The following is an 18,555-nucleotide window of genomic DNA, read 5'->3' on the forward strand; positions in this document are numbered from 1 at the left end:
TTTGGAAATGCAAGGCAATACCATTCCTTTTTAGTTCTGGCAGAATGAAGGAACAAGCAATAAATTGATATTCTAAAAGTAATTTGATATCCTTGGTTTCAATAATTTGTCTGCCCAAGGATCTTTGAAAATGCCTGAGGGAGACAGAAACATAAGATGACGACTTCTCCTCTTTGAAATATTTTTAGCCTTCACATCCTGAATATACATTTGTACCTGCATTGTAAAAAAACAGTCTGTGATGAAATTGTTTAATTGATTTTCCATTGTGTAATAAGTGTTTAAAACTATTACTAGTATTCAGCTATTGAAATTAGATGTCCATATGAATGCAGCATGTCATATTCTTTTAGAACAAGTTGAACTGTTTTACACTAAAATGTTCTACAAGGCTTTGTTATCAGATTGCCATTCAGTTCTGAATTACACTAGACGACTTGGAAATTCACATGCACCAGAAGCAGCACAATTTAGCCACTGTGGAACAGCTTTACTGGTAAAAGACAGTCTATTAGAATGTGGTACAGGTATCTGGAATATGTTTCAAGATGACCAAATGAAATGATCCTGATTCTACCAAACACCACTGGTCCATCTTGTATACTTACTTCCTGAGGGCAGTACCAATGCAGGTATTTGCTTGTGCAACCAAAACAAACTGTTAAGGGACAGCAAACCATTTATAATCTTCAATTCATATCATAAATGTTACTTGAACTTTTCAATAATACATGGTATGTGATGTGACAAAAGTAATGAAGCCATCATTAATCTTGAAAATTGAGCAGGTGGTTAATTAATAAGGAGATCCTGATAACCAGGTTATCAATTTGGTATTGTCTAGGGAAACAGACATTGCAGGTAGATACATTCTATGAAGTACAGGCCTTTCTGCATTGTAATCTTGTTCTTCTGTGAAGAGTGATAAACTTGTATCAAATCAAAAGGTAGCCCCTCCCCCATTTCATGAGTACTAAGTGGATGTACTCTTTCATTTCTGCAATTTATATCTGGTATTCAGGCAAACCCAATGTCATTATTAGTGCCCCAAAAGGAATTTTTAAGATCTGATAGTGGCTGTTCACAGATAACACAGGTCTACATATCCAGGTTTGGTGTATCAAAAATGTTTTATTCACTAGTTTTTGTCTCATGTCCTTTCATTTCTGCAAGTGTGTCTTTCTCTACCACATTAGAGCTTACCAATACATCATCATTTTTTAAAAGCAAGCTCTTTATTGAGCAATGTCATGGTCAATCAAACAGTGTTCAAGTAATGTAGAATGATAAAAGCGTGTTCTGTATGACGGCGTATCTCTTTTAGATTTGTATTGCATGTTTTGAGCAGCTGTACAATTGGGAAAAGATTTGTAAAACTGACTTGGATTTAAAGAGTGTTTTATTGGACAAAAGGGGGCTAAATATTTACAATGAAGATTACCATGGAGAAACAGCAGTGTTGAAATATATTACAAACATGAAGGCATCTTTTATCAGAAGAAACAAGAAAATCCCCCAGGCCAAAAGACCTTGAGAGGACAATGTGAGACATGGTGTCTAGCTAGATATTTTCCAGCAATTGTAAATCTTACATCTTCACCCACTGAATAAGGGAATTAAGCGAATTATTAAGAGAGTTTGGTGGCACCAACAAGTCTAATGCCTCTAGGAGCCTTTCAGTTGAAAATTCTTTTATATACGACCTAATTCACTATCAATTCCCATGCTGTTCCTTTAACCGTAAATAAGCAATCTTTAATACTGTCTTCTGGCATGTTTGAAGTACGAGCAAAGCAGTTATAACTCACTCTGGTAGTCATTAGTATGTTACATATGGAATACTATATGTTGTATTCCTACACGGGGTATCACCCTAGGTACCACCCCAGCCGTGAGTTGGATTGCCCGATGACTGAGGGAGATGCGGAAAACACTGTGCTGTATTCTATTTATATTATAGCAACCCAAGATTCTATTTCAATGCAAAATGTGCCAAAATTTGGTGTCCATAAATAAAAATTGTAAGAACATCAATTATAACTGCCAAATCCATCATTCCAATTTTTGAAAGCATTCACGGTATCGAATGCACAGCCCATGCCATATGAACAATGTTATATTCAGCTGACAAAGTATTTTGTTAACATCACATTTTGTTCTTGTTCATGTAACATAGCCATATATACCATAGGATTAATGTTAATCTGATGTTTCACAAGCTGTCCCTGTCACATTAGTCATATTTCCTGCTTTGCTCACCTGTAATTTGATTTCCTCCTACTCTTCCACAACATAGGAAATGATGGAATTTTTTTTACTTAAAAGATACTGTAGGGGGAAATTTTAGACTTCCTATTTCCTATTATCTCTGATAGGAATGGTATTTAATTTGTAACCTGCTCAGGGCTACTCCAGTCTAAATAAAACAGGCCAATTTATCAAAACCAAAAATGACACTGTTGAGAGATATCCAATTTCTCTTACCATCCTTGCCACCACTGATGAGAGAGAGTAAAAGACCCAGTTACAAGTGCACTATTTTTATACTTTTAAATTCAGACACTCTTGCAACTGATGACAATGTATGATTTTTTCACTCACCAGGAGGTTGTCTGGCTACTCTTGATGGGTACTGATGCTTATATATGTGCACTCTTAGTAAGGAAGTAAATACTACCACGCAAAGCCTTTGAAAGTATGTCTGCTTTTTCTACACCTGAAAGCTGGTAAGACATCATAGTACCTAGATCTAGGCACCAGAGCAACCTTGTACATCCTACAGATTTGAGGATAATATAATCATGACCATCTTCTATCATTAGTCTTCCTCCAACACACCTGTTGCTCCTCACATCAGTTCTATGAGGGGATTTTTGCCATTCTGTGAAACCAGCTGTCAGTATTGTGGCATTGTGTGGCCTCCCCTCCTAAATGATGGTCTTAGGCCACTCTTTGTTGAGGGAGACAATTAGGCCATGATAATTCCAGGACAGAATGCATCTGGAATATTTCAGCCTTCCACAATAATTTTCCAATTTTCCATTGTGAGGACAGGCTCAAACCCTTTTATCCCAAGGAATTGGCAAGGAATTTTACACATTGTTCATTGGTTTCACCATAATGTCTATAAGCAAAATGTATGCATGCCACATACACTGAAACAGGTTTGCTACACTCCACACTGTTTTGTTATTGTTGGTATCAATTGTTGATTTCTGAAGATTCACATTCAGACATTTCAGTCTACAATTTCTATGCATTAGTAATGTGTCAAGAAACTCTGCTTTTCAGTCTGCTTGAAGTTTATATTATAGGGTAGCAGAGGCCTTTCACTGAGGGAACACATGCATAATGTACCATGAAGTACAATCCATCCCTGGTGAAACACTACTGTTACCACAGGATGTTATGTAATTCCCACACTGTTAATCACCACAGACACACCTGCTACCTTCACAACAGGCACAAAAGCACCGGCTCCTCTTACAGCTACCAGTCAAGCCTCCAAGGTCATTACCATTCCAACAACATCACAGCACATAAAATGGGGTGTCAGGTGCTACCTGTTGGTGTGAAATGATCCATTCAGGACTAGAGTGGTACAAACTTGTAATGTGTAATGTGAATAGCCATGCCTTATCCTGGTTCTGAACTGATAGGATAGTAAGTCCTGTTCTATAGAAGAAGACCACATTCTAACCATTTATCAACTTTTGCTGCTGGCATCATACAGTAAACTGAAAACCACCAGCTGCAAACCATTCATGGAATCAATACAGACACCTTTACGTTGGTTGTAACCTGACAAAACCAAATACTGGCCATCCATCAAATATCACTACTTTTGTAGCCTCTGTTCTCAAATCCATATTTGGAAATCCTTTGGTACTGTAAGTACAAGCTGGATGTCGTGGTGGGATCTTGTTTTGGTAGTGTGTGGAATAAGTATGCATTAGCAGGATGGAAGACGTCCTTGGCCTCCTACTTATGACATGAATCATATTGTTACCTAGGTACAAACCTGCACAATGTGAATTGTGATTTATATTATGTTGCTTTGAAGAGTAGATTTTACAGGCATTTTTAAAATGAAACTCATACTTATTGAATGAAGTGTTTCTTAAACTCTAAGGATTTCAGTGTACAGAACCCCATAGTGGGATACAAATTTTCAAAGCTTAGTTCTTTTGGAAAAGTAATTTAACTTGTGTACATGTATACACATGCTCATGAAGGTAGAATCCCAACCTTCCCAACAGACTTCAGCATTTTTTGAGATTCCAGCAGTTTTCTGAGAGAATGGACCATCTCAACTATATTGACCACCTGTCGCAAAACAGAAAGTTAACTTTCCCAACATTTATCAGTAGTAAAACTAGGCACCATATGTCACCAATAGAATGATGAAGGTTAAAATGTTCGCTCCAACACTGAGAGGATGAGGGCATCTTTCTTCAAGTATTATATGAGCCTTCTATCACACTGCAAGCTTGCAGGACCATCTGTTTTACTGCCAGGTCAATTGTCAAGGTAATAAAATCAATGTTGTGTGCGCTCAGGTGCAGCAGTGGTTGTACTTAGATGGTCAGAAGCTTAGATTTTACATTACCAGTGGAACAATAGAACAGCTGAATTCTCTTTTCACTGAGCCTTGTTTAGAATTTGGTCCAGAAGTGTCACCTGATTGTGGTAAGTAACATAACAGTCCCACCTGCTGTAGACATATACAATACATGTACGTGTTCATCAGGGCAGATTTTATTGGTTCAGGTGAAGTAGCACCACCCAATCTTATCTAAAGTTGTGAATGTGACAGGCCCTTATCTCTACACAATGTATTACTCCATACTGTGGAAAGCAGGGGCACATGTATTCAATCCCTAACATTTATAAGTGTTTTGGCATGTGTTTCAGAATACAAATAATGCCAAGTTTGCAGTTTTAAAAAGAAATCAGGCTTTTTCACAACAAATCATTGATTGAAAACTTATTCCCATATGGAAGCCCTCACATGCACCCGGACAGTGAGGGATGATTTTATGTATTTACAACAGGTTCTGTCCAAACAGGTTATTGGGTTTTTCAACAGGGCCTTCAATCTACCTTCATTACTTTGTTGACCTTAAATAGGGGCCAGAAAAGTACTCAAACACAACTTATCAAATTTGTCTGGCTTAGTGCAAAAATACCCCACAGGGCAGAAAGAGCATGGTAAGAGTAATTCTATAGAAGTAAATGAGTATTATGAGATACAACTGCAAAATGATTTTATGATGCATCAGCTTGAGCTACATATACATGTATCATGTATGATCTGTTTGTGCCCATGAGGACAGGAGGTGTGATTGACCCAGGTGATAATGTGGCATGAATCTAGCAAGTAGAGGAGATTCATGGCAAGATAAGGACACTAATGGGTTGGGAAATTTCAGTTCTTTAATGGCTCAATATCAAGAAGCTGTCAGTAATGGACCAGTTAAACCTTTGGCTGTCCATGAATGGCTCCAACTTAATGCTAGTACACTACTAAGTCAGTACACTAAAGCCTGACAATATATGTTAGTGGATACTTTATGATCATTGTATTTCCCCCTTTGCTTTTAGTTGAAACACCTTAGTCTATATCAAATTTAAAGTGTAACGGATGACATGTGATAAGACAGTCTGGAGTTGATTATGCTTAACAGTGACTACTCTGTTTATTCCAACAGAGTAAGGCCCATACAGAGGTGGATTCCCAAATCTGGGCTCTGATTGACCAGTGGCAGGAGGAGTGTTCTGAGGTGGTTGGAGGCAGCAGGGATGGGAGGAGGCCACGCCCAGCCACTGTCCCCTCCACCAGGAGACCTGCCACGGCACCTACACCTGCACAGGCACACTCAGCTCCAGGCAACATCACAAGTCCACGGATTGTGTGAATCATCAGCTCATGTTTATAGCCTTGTGTGTTTTACAATTAGGTATAAATGTACAGTGTACACTTCTCATAAACAAGGGACCATATGATAATGAATGGTCTTCTTCATCTCTAGTTTTCACAGTATTCTTACACAATCATACATGTACATGTACCTACATGTCAACAGGCAGAACATTTCACAATTTAAAACTGCTTTATAAAAACTAATGTTTTCAGAGCTCCTACATGTAAGAACACAGTTCCAGAGGGCCACAAACTGCCTTGCACAGTGGGAAATGGTGGCTAGTATTTCCCAGTACATTTCAAACTGTACTGTTTAGTTGGAGCTTTTGTCAGACAGCTACTGTTCTACCAGGGGACTTGACAGGGTCATGAGTTAATGGACCATGCCTGTGCATTATCTGCCTGGAACCTGGGGCTGGTCACTATCTAGGAGGCCCCACTTAATCCTGTTTGTCTTGTGTCAGATAATCCATGAAAACCTGATGCATCCTGGTGCTCTTAAGTCTGGAGTAAGATTAACCTTTTGGGACATTTAAGAAAAAAATGGTAATACATGTATGTATATGTAAAGAGGGAGATGCCAGATAAAGATAGCCTCTGCTGTATTGGGTTTTCATGTAACAAAGTGTCCATGTCCATAAAAGCTTTATAATAGTATCTATTTTCTGATCTTATCGTGCAAGAATGAGAAAAGAGTAGAGTTTTATGGAATCAAATGGAACAGTCTTTTTTGTCATTTTTAAGAGCTTAATCTTGAAGAGTGTAGTAATGGCAGGCATGTAGATCATAAAACTAGTGAAAATTAGCCATTCCTTGGATTCATCAGTAGATAAAATATATGGTTACTCTCAAGTTACATTCTGGTGACCAGATAGCACAGGCTACATGTAGAAGAGGGAGGTTAGTGATGGCCCAGTTTGGTCTATGAATCATGTATAATGCTAGGCTCTGTAACAGTACCAAGGACAGCAAGCTTAGGATTGGGGAATTGTGCATTGCTACAAAAGAAAGTGTTGGGAGTTTACTTTTAGTAATTACTCTGCAGTAAGAGATTGTTGCTTTACTGTCCACAATCAGTAATGACACACAATCTAGCCAGTGATTTAAGTAGTACAGAGTGATTTCGTGAAATTGGTACCTTTAGGTTGCAAATTCAAGGCCAGTGTAAGGAAGTAATTGTTATTACTTATTTTGATAAAGAGCTGATGCTGATGCATGGTTTGTAAGAGATGCTGAGTGACTATCTGTTGCCCATGCTTAGCAGGGAAAAATCCAATGGCCACTTCACTTTAGAGTAGTGGTCTCTGCACTAACATCAGAATCAAGACCAGAAACCATGGGCCCTGAGTGGAAGTCTATTGATTTTTTTTTTTTTGAAGGATGGAGAGTTATATAACACAATATTGGGGAGAAAATTGCCAAGCCATTAGATATAGACAGGATTACAGGGATGGACTTAATAGAGTTGTTATTTCTCTTGGAAGCTATATTTTATTTTATGCCATTGGCACAGGGAAGAAGGCTTTTAGTTGAAAAGACCATTGTTTTCTCAGGCTTGGGTGGTTTTATCTCTTGTGATCTCTGCATCTGGCAGGATGAGATCAACTCATTCTCACCAGATTCACTTATGGTATGAAAGTATGACTCAAAAGTATGATTCATTGCAATTGCAGGATGATAATGAAATAAAAGTTTATGAGGAAACTTGTATAACCAAATTAAGATTTTTCATGTACTATAGATAAACTACTTTCTTCTCACAGAGATGCTGCCATGTAACTTGATTGTCGGCGAGTGCTTGGTTTTAACAAATCTGGAGCCTTTTATTCCTGCAGCATTTGATGTCTATAGAGTGCAGATAATTTGGTTGGTGGTGGATACACTGTCACCCTGAGGCTTTCCTGTTGGCTTAAGTGGTCAAAGGCAGGCTCTGGTGTATCAAATTATTGAAAAGGTAGAGATAATTATGGTTTTGAAGACCCCGAATTGAAGCCTTATGTAACAAATTTCATCTTGAATAGGCACAAACCTGGTTTGTGCTGTCAGTAACAGCAGGTCTATTTCATGCAAGAGGAAATGGCCTGACAAACCTTTTGCAGAAAATGCCTAATGTTATGACAGAAAATTCTAGCCTACAGACACCAGTGGTCACACCATTGGTGCAAAACCTTCAAAGAATAAAGGCAGGGCCCTGGTATATAACATATTGTATTTGAATTGTTCATCCTACATTCATGTGTTTATTTTAACCCTGTGAATACTGATTCAAGAGAATTAGCTTCATTAAGTAGTCAAAGGATTTCCCTCTAAATCTGGGCCTCTATTTCAAAAGTGTGGTGAATTATAGTAAGAGCCCATGTGTGTGGGTGGCTCAAGTGTTTCACTGATGGGCCGTACAGTATTGTGATGCCTTTGTCACCACCACCTGCCATGTGGATTGAACACGTCAGGTACAATGGTAGGAATTTGGTAATGGTGATGGCAAGTCTGCTTTTCTACATTTCAACTTATGTGCCCTCTATTTGGTGTACCGTAACATACTTGGAATTGGAAATTTATCTGCCATTCCAGCATATTCAATGACTATTGTATAGTTGACAATGGTGATAAAGCAAACTAGCCACAAATGTTTGAGGAATTTCAGCAATCAATCTGAGAAAGATGACATCTAAGCCTCTGACAAGGACATGTGACAATACAAAATTGGTGGTTCAGGACAAAGTGCAGACTGCAGAGTCTGAGTTCACAGTTTCGAGTTTGTACATCTTCCTCATGTAAGTGCACGGTGGAGTGGGAGAGCATAGTGACAAATGATCCACTTGTTAACCATTGAAACTCCATAACTCTCAGTCTCTCACACAACAACGTCAGACTATTACTTTTTATAACAAGACCCAGTTCATACACAGGGATGGGTGATCCTCCACTTTTGTACTCTTTCGTCTCTAAAACATAAGCTGATTTTGATCAGTCTGCTTGCTTAAAGGAATAATTATTAAAGCTGACTTCTATGACCCTTCACAGACCAGCCTGTCATATCCACTGCTCAGGACGTCATTACAGCTCCCTGCCTGCCACAACTGGAGGCTGTTGCTAGGTAACAGACTGATGTGTCATCTCCTAAGAATGCGTCCATCTCTATAGAAAGATGATTACCATGGCAGGAAGGTAATTTAATGGACTGGACGCTTCTTTTTTTCGATTTTATTGGGTTTAGGCTCTGTTAAGAGTTCCTCCTTCTTCGCCAACATTAGTTTATGTAAGGGATTCTGGCATCATGCAGGGATAAATTTCACACTGTAGCTAATCAGGAAGCAGCAGTACCGCCTGACATGCAAAGTGTGATTTTAGAAGAGTAAATACATACATGTGACAAGGAAACAATACGCATCTAAAAACCTTTAAGTGTTGGTACTTGCGTGGGTCAAAATGTGCACAATGGTGCTGATAACTCTGACCTTTTAAGGAAATGGCCAATCCATGCGATTAATGTGCACCTATGCTTTTAGTTGTCATCATTGTGAGGTACACATGTACTTGAAAGAGAAATTACAGAAGTCACAAATTGCCCCCTTTATACATGTAAGTCAATGATTGTCTGCACTTGTGAGTTACCAGATAGAATATTATTATTATGTGAATCCCTGTGCTGGTTTAGATCTTATTTCTGAATGGTACAATCAAGGACATTATACAGAAGTAGTATAATGTCCTTGGTACAATGTATTTGTTTTGAGGTCAATTCAACTGTTCCATATTTCACACACAGTACTATACAGGACTTACAAACTGTTCTACAATTAGTCTACTATTAGTGTAGTCCCCTGGGATCAATAGCTAAAATGAATGTAAGTGGCAGTTATTGAAAATCTTGGCAGGACTGAAAATCTAACTCATATCTTGTAACAAACTTGAATTAAGACTGTCACAGTTTTACTTGATTGGAACAGTCTAGAAATAGCAGGTGTTCCTTTAAAAAACTCATCTAGCTGTCAGCAAACTTAACAACCAACTATGCAGCTGGTAAAGCACAAGACTGCCCGGTAGTACTTCTTGGTTTTCATACAACAAAAAGTGACACAGTAAGGCTCTCAAGAATTCATCTATAAACAAGTAATTTAAACCATCACTGCAATTGTGTTTGTTCTTATTTGTTATGTGACAAATGGTGTGGCATGTGTAGATCATTGTAGGTTGAAATATTTTGTTAACAGGAAGTGTGTAAATATAGTTGCTGTCTAAAATGATTATGTAATATAGTTGTATATGCCATCAAAGCAAAAGCTATTATCTGCTTGTGTTGTAAATATTGCGATGTTGACATTACCCAAAAGTCATGAGATAGGCTGTAATTATGCCATTATGTAAAGTTCTATCCACAGAGAAAAGCTATTGACACCTCTGAGCATTCCTACTCTGTGTGCCAGGAGGCACCTTGTTTTATCATTATGAAAAACTTAAACTTTTCTCCAACTCAAAATTTGACTCACCAGAAATTTTCGACCGAATCACTCAGTCTTCCTCAGCTATCTGACCCAAATGCTGTGGACACATGATTTTTCCCACGTGTGACGTCAGCAAAGGGTCAAAGGTTGGGCACTTCAACCATCGCTCAACCGGGACGGGGGGGCGATATCGACTTCAGACAACCTTTGACCCTTTGCTGACGTCACACGTGGGAAAAATCACGTGTCCACAGCATTTGGGTCAGATAGCTGAGGAAGACTGAGTGATTCGGTCGAAAATTTCTGGTGAGTCAAATTTTGAGTTGGAGAAAAGTTTTTCATAATGTAATTTACCAACTCAGATGAACTTTCATGCTGACCTTGTTTTATCATTGATGTTGTCTTGAGAAGTAAATCAATCATGAATGAAATGGTTTGTCGTGATATTTGGCTGTGTTTTAATTCAACTTAATATCAGTGGTGATTATTATAAGTATTGATAAAACTTACAAGACTGTTTGCATATAGTTCCTCCCTTTCTTGTGTAGATAACACTTGATTGTATATCTTGTATTTTAAAGCTGGGAGGACAGATTAGACCATAGCTCACGTTGTCAGCATGTAATTCCAGTCTAGCCCTGTGGAAATAACCATCAGTATGGATGTCTCTGTAGATTACTTATATGTGAAAAACAACATCTGTTATAGGGGCCATTCTCTATACATGTTATTTATGTACACACTCCTCTGCACTCTTACTTCTCAAGGCCAAAGAAGACATCAAGATATGTGTGGAAACATAAACCTTCTTATGTGGCCTGTTTCTAGCAAAAAAATGGCCACTTAAAGGTGAATTAAGTAGATATAAATTACTTTCATATTTATATTTTGCACTGTGTGCAGTCGTTACTTGAGCAGATTTTCATTGGGAATGTGTTTGAGGCCATTGCTCTAGCTGCTTCATATTTTTCATAGCACCCAAATGTTGCCTCTAAGATGGAAAATGTCTAAACCCCTACCATGATATGTTTTAGTGAACAGTCCCTTTGTAGGTACACATGTACATGAGTTCAACTGAAGGTTAATGTGGAAAGGCTTTGTTTTGATAAGAAACCATTTTATGGCCAATTATTTTGTTTTCGTCTTTGGTAACCTGTAATTGTTATTTCACAGGAGGAGTGATTGAAGCAAAATCTTCATAAGCTGCCTGGTAGTAGTAAGTCATAATGTACTAGTACAATGGCTGTAATATACCGCTAGGTGTTTCTGTTCATTAAATTCACTAATTAATGTCAATGAATTTGAGAAACGTGTTGTAAAAATAAGCTGTTTTCAAAGGTATAAAAGAATTGCATCAAATGTTTGCACCATGCACCCACTGATTCCTGTCATATAGCCTACCATATTTTGGTTGCCTTTAATTGGTCATATTGTTAAAATACAGTGTGTAAATATAATCACATTTTATGAGAATGGTGTACACAAATTGAAATTGTCCATCATATGTGGCCCTTTGTCCCAGCTGTTTTATTAGAGACATTGAACGTTTAAAAAAATGAATAATCACAGACTATATTTGCATGTCTGTCAGGTAACATAGAAACTGGTTGAAATAATGCAACAATGACCAGCTGTCTTCTGATAATCTTTGACGTAATAGCTCAAAAGATGAACACAACAGACACCTTTAAGATTTTCCACCACCGTGACACGACATATGGTACCATATCGTACATGTATGTGACTGACTCTTGAGTCTGGCGGACTGATTACGGAAGGACCGTCAGCACCAGGGACAGCGCGGATTCAAGTTATCTGCCACATGAAACGTAAAACGTTGTCCCCGGACCCACCAAATCTGTCATTGATCCGACATAATCACATAGTTCAAAGTACGTGGCAGCGGATGCTGTGCATCTCATCCAACGTCATTAGTCCAAATCAGCGTCAGCTTTCGTCCCCCATCATCCTCATTTCCGTACGTATCAGTGCGATGAGGCGGAGCTGAATGGTGCTCGTGGTCAGCACACATGCGGTAATGAGTGGGAACAGCTGACAAGAGCGGCTCCTACATCCTTGAAAGCGTGAATATGATGACAATAATGGCAGGAGACTGCTTTCTGCTTGTACGAAGTTCCGCCTCATCAGCCGTCTGTGCCGTCCATGATGCTCCCTGCAACTGGCGTTGGCTACCTAGTTCCACTGACACCAAACTGTTACAATAAGATTTCTTGCTAAATCTAACATCCTGTGCTACGTCTTTTAACGCATCGCTAGGTGGAATTTGACAGCTATTGTTTTTCTGTGAGAGTTGGTGAAGACGGGGAATCCATTGTATTGTATTTGTAGAAGCAAAAGACCAACAACATGTTACAAACGGATTTTAGGGTACATGTGGGACTGGATGCAACCGTGGCTTTAGTCGAGGCGGGAGAAGCAATGAGAGCCTGCATTTCAGGAGCCTGGGAACAGTCAAGTTCACACGGATCCGGCAGGAAGCTGTCAATAAGGGCAGTTGAAAACATGAACATCCTCAGAGAGGCGACCGCTGATCGTGAGGAAGATAAAAGTTGTTTTCTTCAGACAGACAGGATGCCATGAGCCTAAGCATGTGTGGCAAGTTACCAATTTCTTTTGAGTTTGTTTAGAAATGTTGAATGCCATCAGCATATAAAAACTGGATCGAGGGGACGGGATAAGGTTGTTAGAACTCCGATACGCACGGAATACGTTTTAAAATACAGGCATCGGTTTTCAACATCCAATGCTCTAGACTGAGTGGACGGCAGATTTGCAGAGAGCGCCGTGCTTGCTGTTACTTGACCTTTCAATGAATAAACGACTACGTCACTCTCACCGGTCCCTTTCACCTTGACTGACGGTCTTCTGAAAAACGAACAGTAACGGATATCTCTCTTACTTAAACTTGTCTTGGCACACACTGTCGGGTAATAATAACTTGTGCCCACTGTGGGTTGTGCCTAAACTGATGATCGGGTCATGAATGTTTACTCTCTCTTCACTCAATTGATTTTAAATACATATGAAGTAGAGTGCAGTGGTTGGGCAGTTATGTCAGTAAGAAGGAAATAATGCAAAGTCAGATAACCATGTAACTCTGTTTATGAGTAGACACAAGCATCCAAAGGGTGTGCCAGGTCGGTTTCTCAGATGACCATACCTCTACGTGTGGGTGACCCGCTCGCATGTACACATCGAGCATTTTTGAAACCTACTACAAGCTGGCCCTTCGTGGAAGTGAGAACGTGTACCCTCGGCTGCCCATTCCTTCTTTGCTATTTTGGCCCAGTCCGTAAAGTTCGTGCGGTGGCTTTGTGGCCAATTGATTATCCAGAAATGGAAAACGTCGATTTTTATCCAGTCGGACTATATCTACGTAGTGCACCTTACATGTCTCAGATAGAAGTCAGATATTCTCAGCCCGCGACCGAGAATGACACTGACCTGTTGCAATAAAGCCATCTGGCAAACACACGTCGGACACTGGGTGTGGCATTGAGCCAACCTGGTAACCTTCTGTAGACATAATACTGTCGTAATGTGCAAATACGGATAAAACAGCTGCAAACCATTCAGTGACAAGGAAAATAGAGCCAAAACGTGCGGTAGTCTCACAAACACAGCACAGTATGGATCATGAGTTTTTGATGACTTCATCAGTATTGCCGTGGCGAGGCGGTTGTTAAAACGCTACCATTTCCCTCCCATGGCTTGGGAACTGGTGCCTACAGGCAAGGCCGCAGGGCTATTATAGGGATTAGAAAAGCAAGCGGAGTGCTGAAGGCCAGGTCTGTTCTGCTGGTTCAGTCAGTGCAAATCTCAGCGAGACAACGGGGTTGGCGTAAAAAAATTGCAAAAAAGAAAGCCCAATAAAAAAAGCCTGAAAACACGCCAAAAATAAGCCCAAACCCAAACTCTGCTTGAAGAGTAAGCATTACCCACACTCATGACTTATGCGACTCAAGATTCAATTCTTTGGCTCTTTATACTAAGAATTCCAAAGGATTACGAAGAGACGGACCATTCTCAAAACAATCAAACATGATACGAAAATTGCAAGGGTGCAAGAAATCCGCTATCTGTGACTGCCAGAAAGTGTGACCTGCCGGATTTACAAACTTTGGAACTGCTGGCAACATTACACACGTGAAAAATTGAGCTTTCCAATTAAAACACAGTGTGGATTCCGTTCTAGTCATGAGCTTTGCTACTGAACCTTCAGTGCCAATTTTCAGCCTAGCCCGGTTAGAACCCCGGACTAATCGACTGTCAGTGTACACAAAACCTCGGAAGACAGTTGGCAGCACTCCAGCCCGCTCATTGGAACTTGGCCGGATTCGCCATTGTAGGTGTCAACGTGGGGAGGAGACAAACGTGCTGTATATAGATGGCCAATTTGATATTTCTGTTATAGTTGTGCCGTAATGATTGTTGACTTGTTTTACCTCCGATGCATTTTAGATTAATGTAAAGTAATACATGTAACGTTACGAAGAACTTCGGACACGCCCCTTGTCAGCTGTCATTAACACAACGTATCATCATCACGTGACATGTCACGATACAACCTTAACAAGAAAATGTTCTTTTGGAATAACATAATTCTTAAATATGCTTTAGTGATAGAATTTATAACCCTTTTACCGCCAGCAAAAAAACTTGCATCAGGGTCTAAAAGTCTGTCCTTATTCATTCATCCTGCCGAAGTGATAAGATATCAGCCAGAGGTTATTAAAATGTGATTGTCTGATAAAAGAACTGTGCCCTGATCCAACCTAGGCATGTGTGAACTATGTTTATAATAAATTTATTACACAATATTGATGCATGTGTGAACTATGTTTTATAATAAATTTATTACACAATATTGATGGTACTCTGAACTCATGTACAATAAGTTGTCAGATTATTCTACTGAACCAATCACGTCAGGCCAACCAGGCTCACGAGAAGAGAAACATGTTAATGCTAACTGGAACGAGCGCCAGAGCCAGCTGAGTACCCAGAAACCCTCTAGTAAGCCTCCGGGTGCAGCTGCTAAAAAGTTAGCGGGACTGCCTCGTGTGGCTGTGTGCTCTGCCCTCTCCTGACCTCCCGGGGTCACGGTCAGCCCAAGCCTTTAAACACCCTGCTGATGAGGCTGTGTGTAACATAACATTGTCACCGTGCCAAGTACCCAACAGGACTTACAGCTCCTCTACTGCACTATAACTGTGCGCCACAAATACTGACATCATTTCCTTTGCATCCGCCAGTCCTGGCTCCACACCACTGATCACATAGAGCGGCGCTCCTGTCAGTCGGAACAGGTAAGGTCCTGCGGAATAGTTCTGCCTTCTTGCGATTATTTCTTATCTTCTTTACACGTAAGTCAACATGTTGCCACAGCATACTCAGCATTGTTGACTGGGTAAACAACCATTAGTGAAGAGCATAAAGCCTTAATGTTGCCGGATTCCGTGTGCTTGTTGATTACCTCGTGTTTTGTTGACTTCCAAACTATTTGAAAGAAATACGTTTTGGTACTGAACCAAAATAGGTTGTTGCTTGTGTTGTCGTGTACACAATCGCAGTTGCTTTTTTGTCCCATTTTAGAAGGCAGACAGGACGACGAGAGTTATCCAGCGAGTTACTCGCGAGGCGATGAAGCATTTTTGGTTCCATTGATTTTGTTTTCATACTGAGGATGGTTGTGCCTATATAAATGAGGCAGACAGATTCCTGTCTATGTGCAGGGAAATTAATGGCAGAATGAAATGTCTAAGGGTAATGTCAAGACCGCATCTCTGTTCTCTGCATGGGGCATGACAAAAAGTAGCAATCAAAATAGCCCGCCCTTTCCAGCGTGGTTACATCTCCTGCCGTTGTACTCAACAACGATTCTGACAATGTCGTCTGCAAATTGTCCCTTTCATCATAACAAGCCTTATAAATCCTCAGCCGGTTCGGCGATGGTACAATGATGCAGGTACAAATGCTTCGGACAGCAATCCCACTACCGAAAGAAGCCTTTTTGATTGAAAACACTCGTCAACCAGGGAAATCTCTTTCTGTGCAAGGGTGATATGTAGACAAGGGCTACTGAAAAGCGACTTTCCAACCCTACTTTGGAGATGTTATCAAGCCATGATTTTCCGAGTAAGCCGCTAATTAGGTCTGATGACGACGTTATGAATAATCTGTCCGTCTTTGCGTTCAGAGTCAGACTATCATCCCCGATCGTACATTTGCATTACAAAAATTGGCCCGACCAGATAAAAGTAAACACCCTTACTATGCGTAACGAACCTGTCTGGATGCATGAATATCTGATGTACGGTGTTTGTATGAGCGGTGTACAGACTAATCGATTTGTGACTTGCTTATGCAGTTACAATTACCAATCTTCAAGCAGATGTACGATGCTTTCGTGAGATATTTGTTGGTGATGTTTTTATGACTCGATCAGTAGAACGACACGCATCTGCATCTGCTTGGATAATACAAAATATTGCTTGGTGACATATTTGAAAACAGTCTCCTCCAACTCGAGCAGTTGGTGCGAGATAAGATTGTAACGTCTTCTGACTGCACAGTTTCGTACTTGGACTGAATGGGACAACAGGAAAAGTACTATCTAGGAGCTTCAAACGTCTGCCCGGGAATGCCTTCATCTGCCACTCCTTGATTGGCCTGCCCACAACTCCCAAACCCATCCTCTGTAGTGCTAGACATTACGCCAAAGCTGGAGCGATACCAAACACGTCGCCAGCACAGTGAACAAGCAAACGATCTTCCGTCAATCAGGTTCTGCCGATGTGATCCTCATGTGCCGAGTGTTGAGGGGCGTTGCCCTCAGAGGATCAGGCTTTGGCGAAGGTACCAGGGAAGGCGCCCATCGAGTATTAGAATCAAATATATCTTGTCAGTCGTCACACTAGGGGGCTGTGCCGTGTCTAAGAGTGCTACTTCATGTTCATAACTCTGAATCGTGCATTCTGTGAACGGTAGTTTATCTCTAATCCGGTTCGACATCATGCCATGGTTGTTTTGTTGCAAGAGAGGGGGCTGTGCAAGGGGTAATGGAAGATGTACTTGACGCGTGCTCAGAACAAGGAGGCTCCTCGGGCCGAGTATTCCAAGAATGGAGTGTTTCTTCAGTTTCCACAAAATGGGCTTTGGCTTCCAGGAAAGATTTTCTTCAACAAGTTACGAAATTTGATTTGTAACGCATAGGCACTGTGCAAGATGTGAAACACTTATATTGACGTTGAATACTACGAGAAATCTGTCAGGTTGTTATGAGAAGTACGCTACTGACTAGAAACGGGTTTGGTGGGCATTGTTGGTTGTCATGAACAACTACTGTGTTTACCAATAAACTGGGCATGTCCATCACAAAGCGAATACATCCGGCTTAGCTTCAAATTTCTTTGTTATCTAACGTAATATTGATGTTACAGTTTGCATCAAGATGTTATGCTTGAATTTCCATCCTCGCAGGTTGCCTGGTTACTAGTGTTGTCTGGCGCCATCGCGTAAGAATTAAGATAACTATGCAACCGGGCAACTCGCCCCTTCCATTGACCTTTCCGTCAGCGCTGGGCAGAAATACTGTAGCTGGTCGACAACGTCTTACAGTGTCTCGGTGTCTCCTGCAATGTGGAGGGATGAAAACGTGAGTCTCTGATATGCAAAAATAATAGTATGTACGTTTTTCATACCCCAGCCTTAAAACACTGCTTAAACCTTGCTATGAGACAAATATTTGGTGTCAAAAACAACACAACAGATATAAGTGTACACGCATGTATTTCACATCGACTCAATTGACGTGCTGGCTGCGGCACCCACAGACTGTCTCCGGTCGCACAGAGATTATGACTGTAAACATATCACAATCACGGCGTGACACGTGTGGTGGTTATCTTATCGGTGTGTGGGCCACATACCAAACTTGTCCGGCCGGTGACAACAGAACGTCAGACCCTACCTGTGGCTGTTACAAAGTCTGTGTACCTCAATAACAGGGACTGAGCACAGTCGAACCAAGCTTGGTCGGACCTTAGGGTAAGGGTGAGAGGGAGGGAAGATGGTATTAATGGATGAGGGTAAAGGAAGTCGAATAAACTAGCTTAGTTCTTGTATTATTTTTTGTCGTCTAATTTTGGATTAAATTAATTACTG

At 40.4% G+C, this 18,555-nt stretch overlaps 1 protein-coding gene across 6 annotated transcripts in view; it reads left to right on the top strand.

Annotated features, from left to right (window-relative positions):
• Nucleotides 1-10,443, top strand: part of LOC109469212 (serine/threonine-protein kinase Nek9-like) — a 61,051-nt gene extending 50,608 nt beyond the window's left edge. For all 6 annotated transcript variants that reach the window (XM_019767661.1, XM_019767659.1, XM_019767662.1 and 3 more), the window contains one exon: nucleotides 5,712-10,443. In XM_019767661.1, coding sequence (XP_019623220.1) covers nucleotides 5,712-5,918 — 207 coding nt within the window. In that variant the 3' untranslated portion in view covers nucleotides 5,919-10,443. The remainder of the gene's footprint in view (nucleotides 1-5,711) is intronic.
• Nucleotides 10,444-18,555: the final 8,112 nt, after the last annotated feature.

This window comes from Branchiostoma belcheri, unplaced genomic scaffold (genome assembly GCF_001625305.1).
Source record: "Branchiostoma belcheri isolate BF01 breed outbred unplaced genomic scaffold, Haploidv18h27 scaffold20, whole genome shotgun sequence".
Classification (NCBI taxonomy): domain Eukaryota; kingdom Metazoa; phylum Chordata; class Leptocardii; order Amphioxiformes; family Branchiostomatidae; genus Branchiostoma; species Branchiostoma belcheri.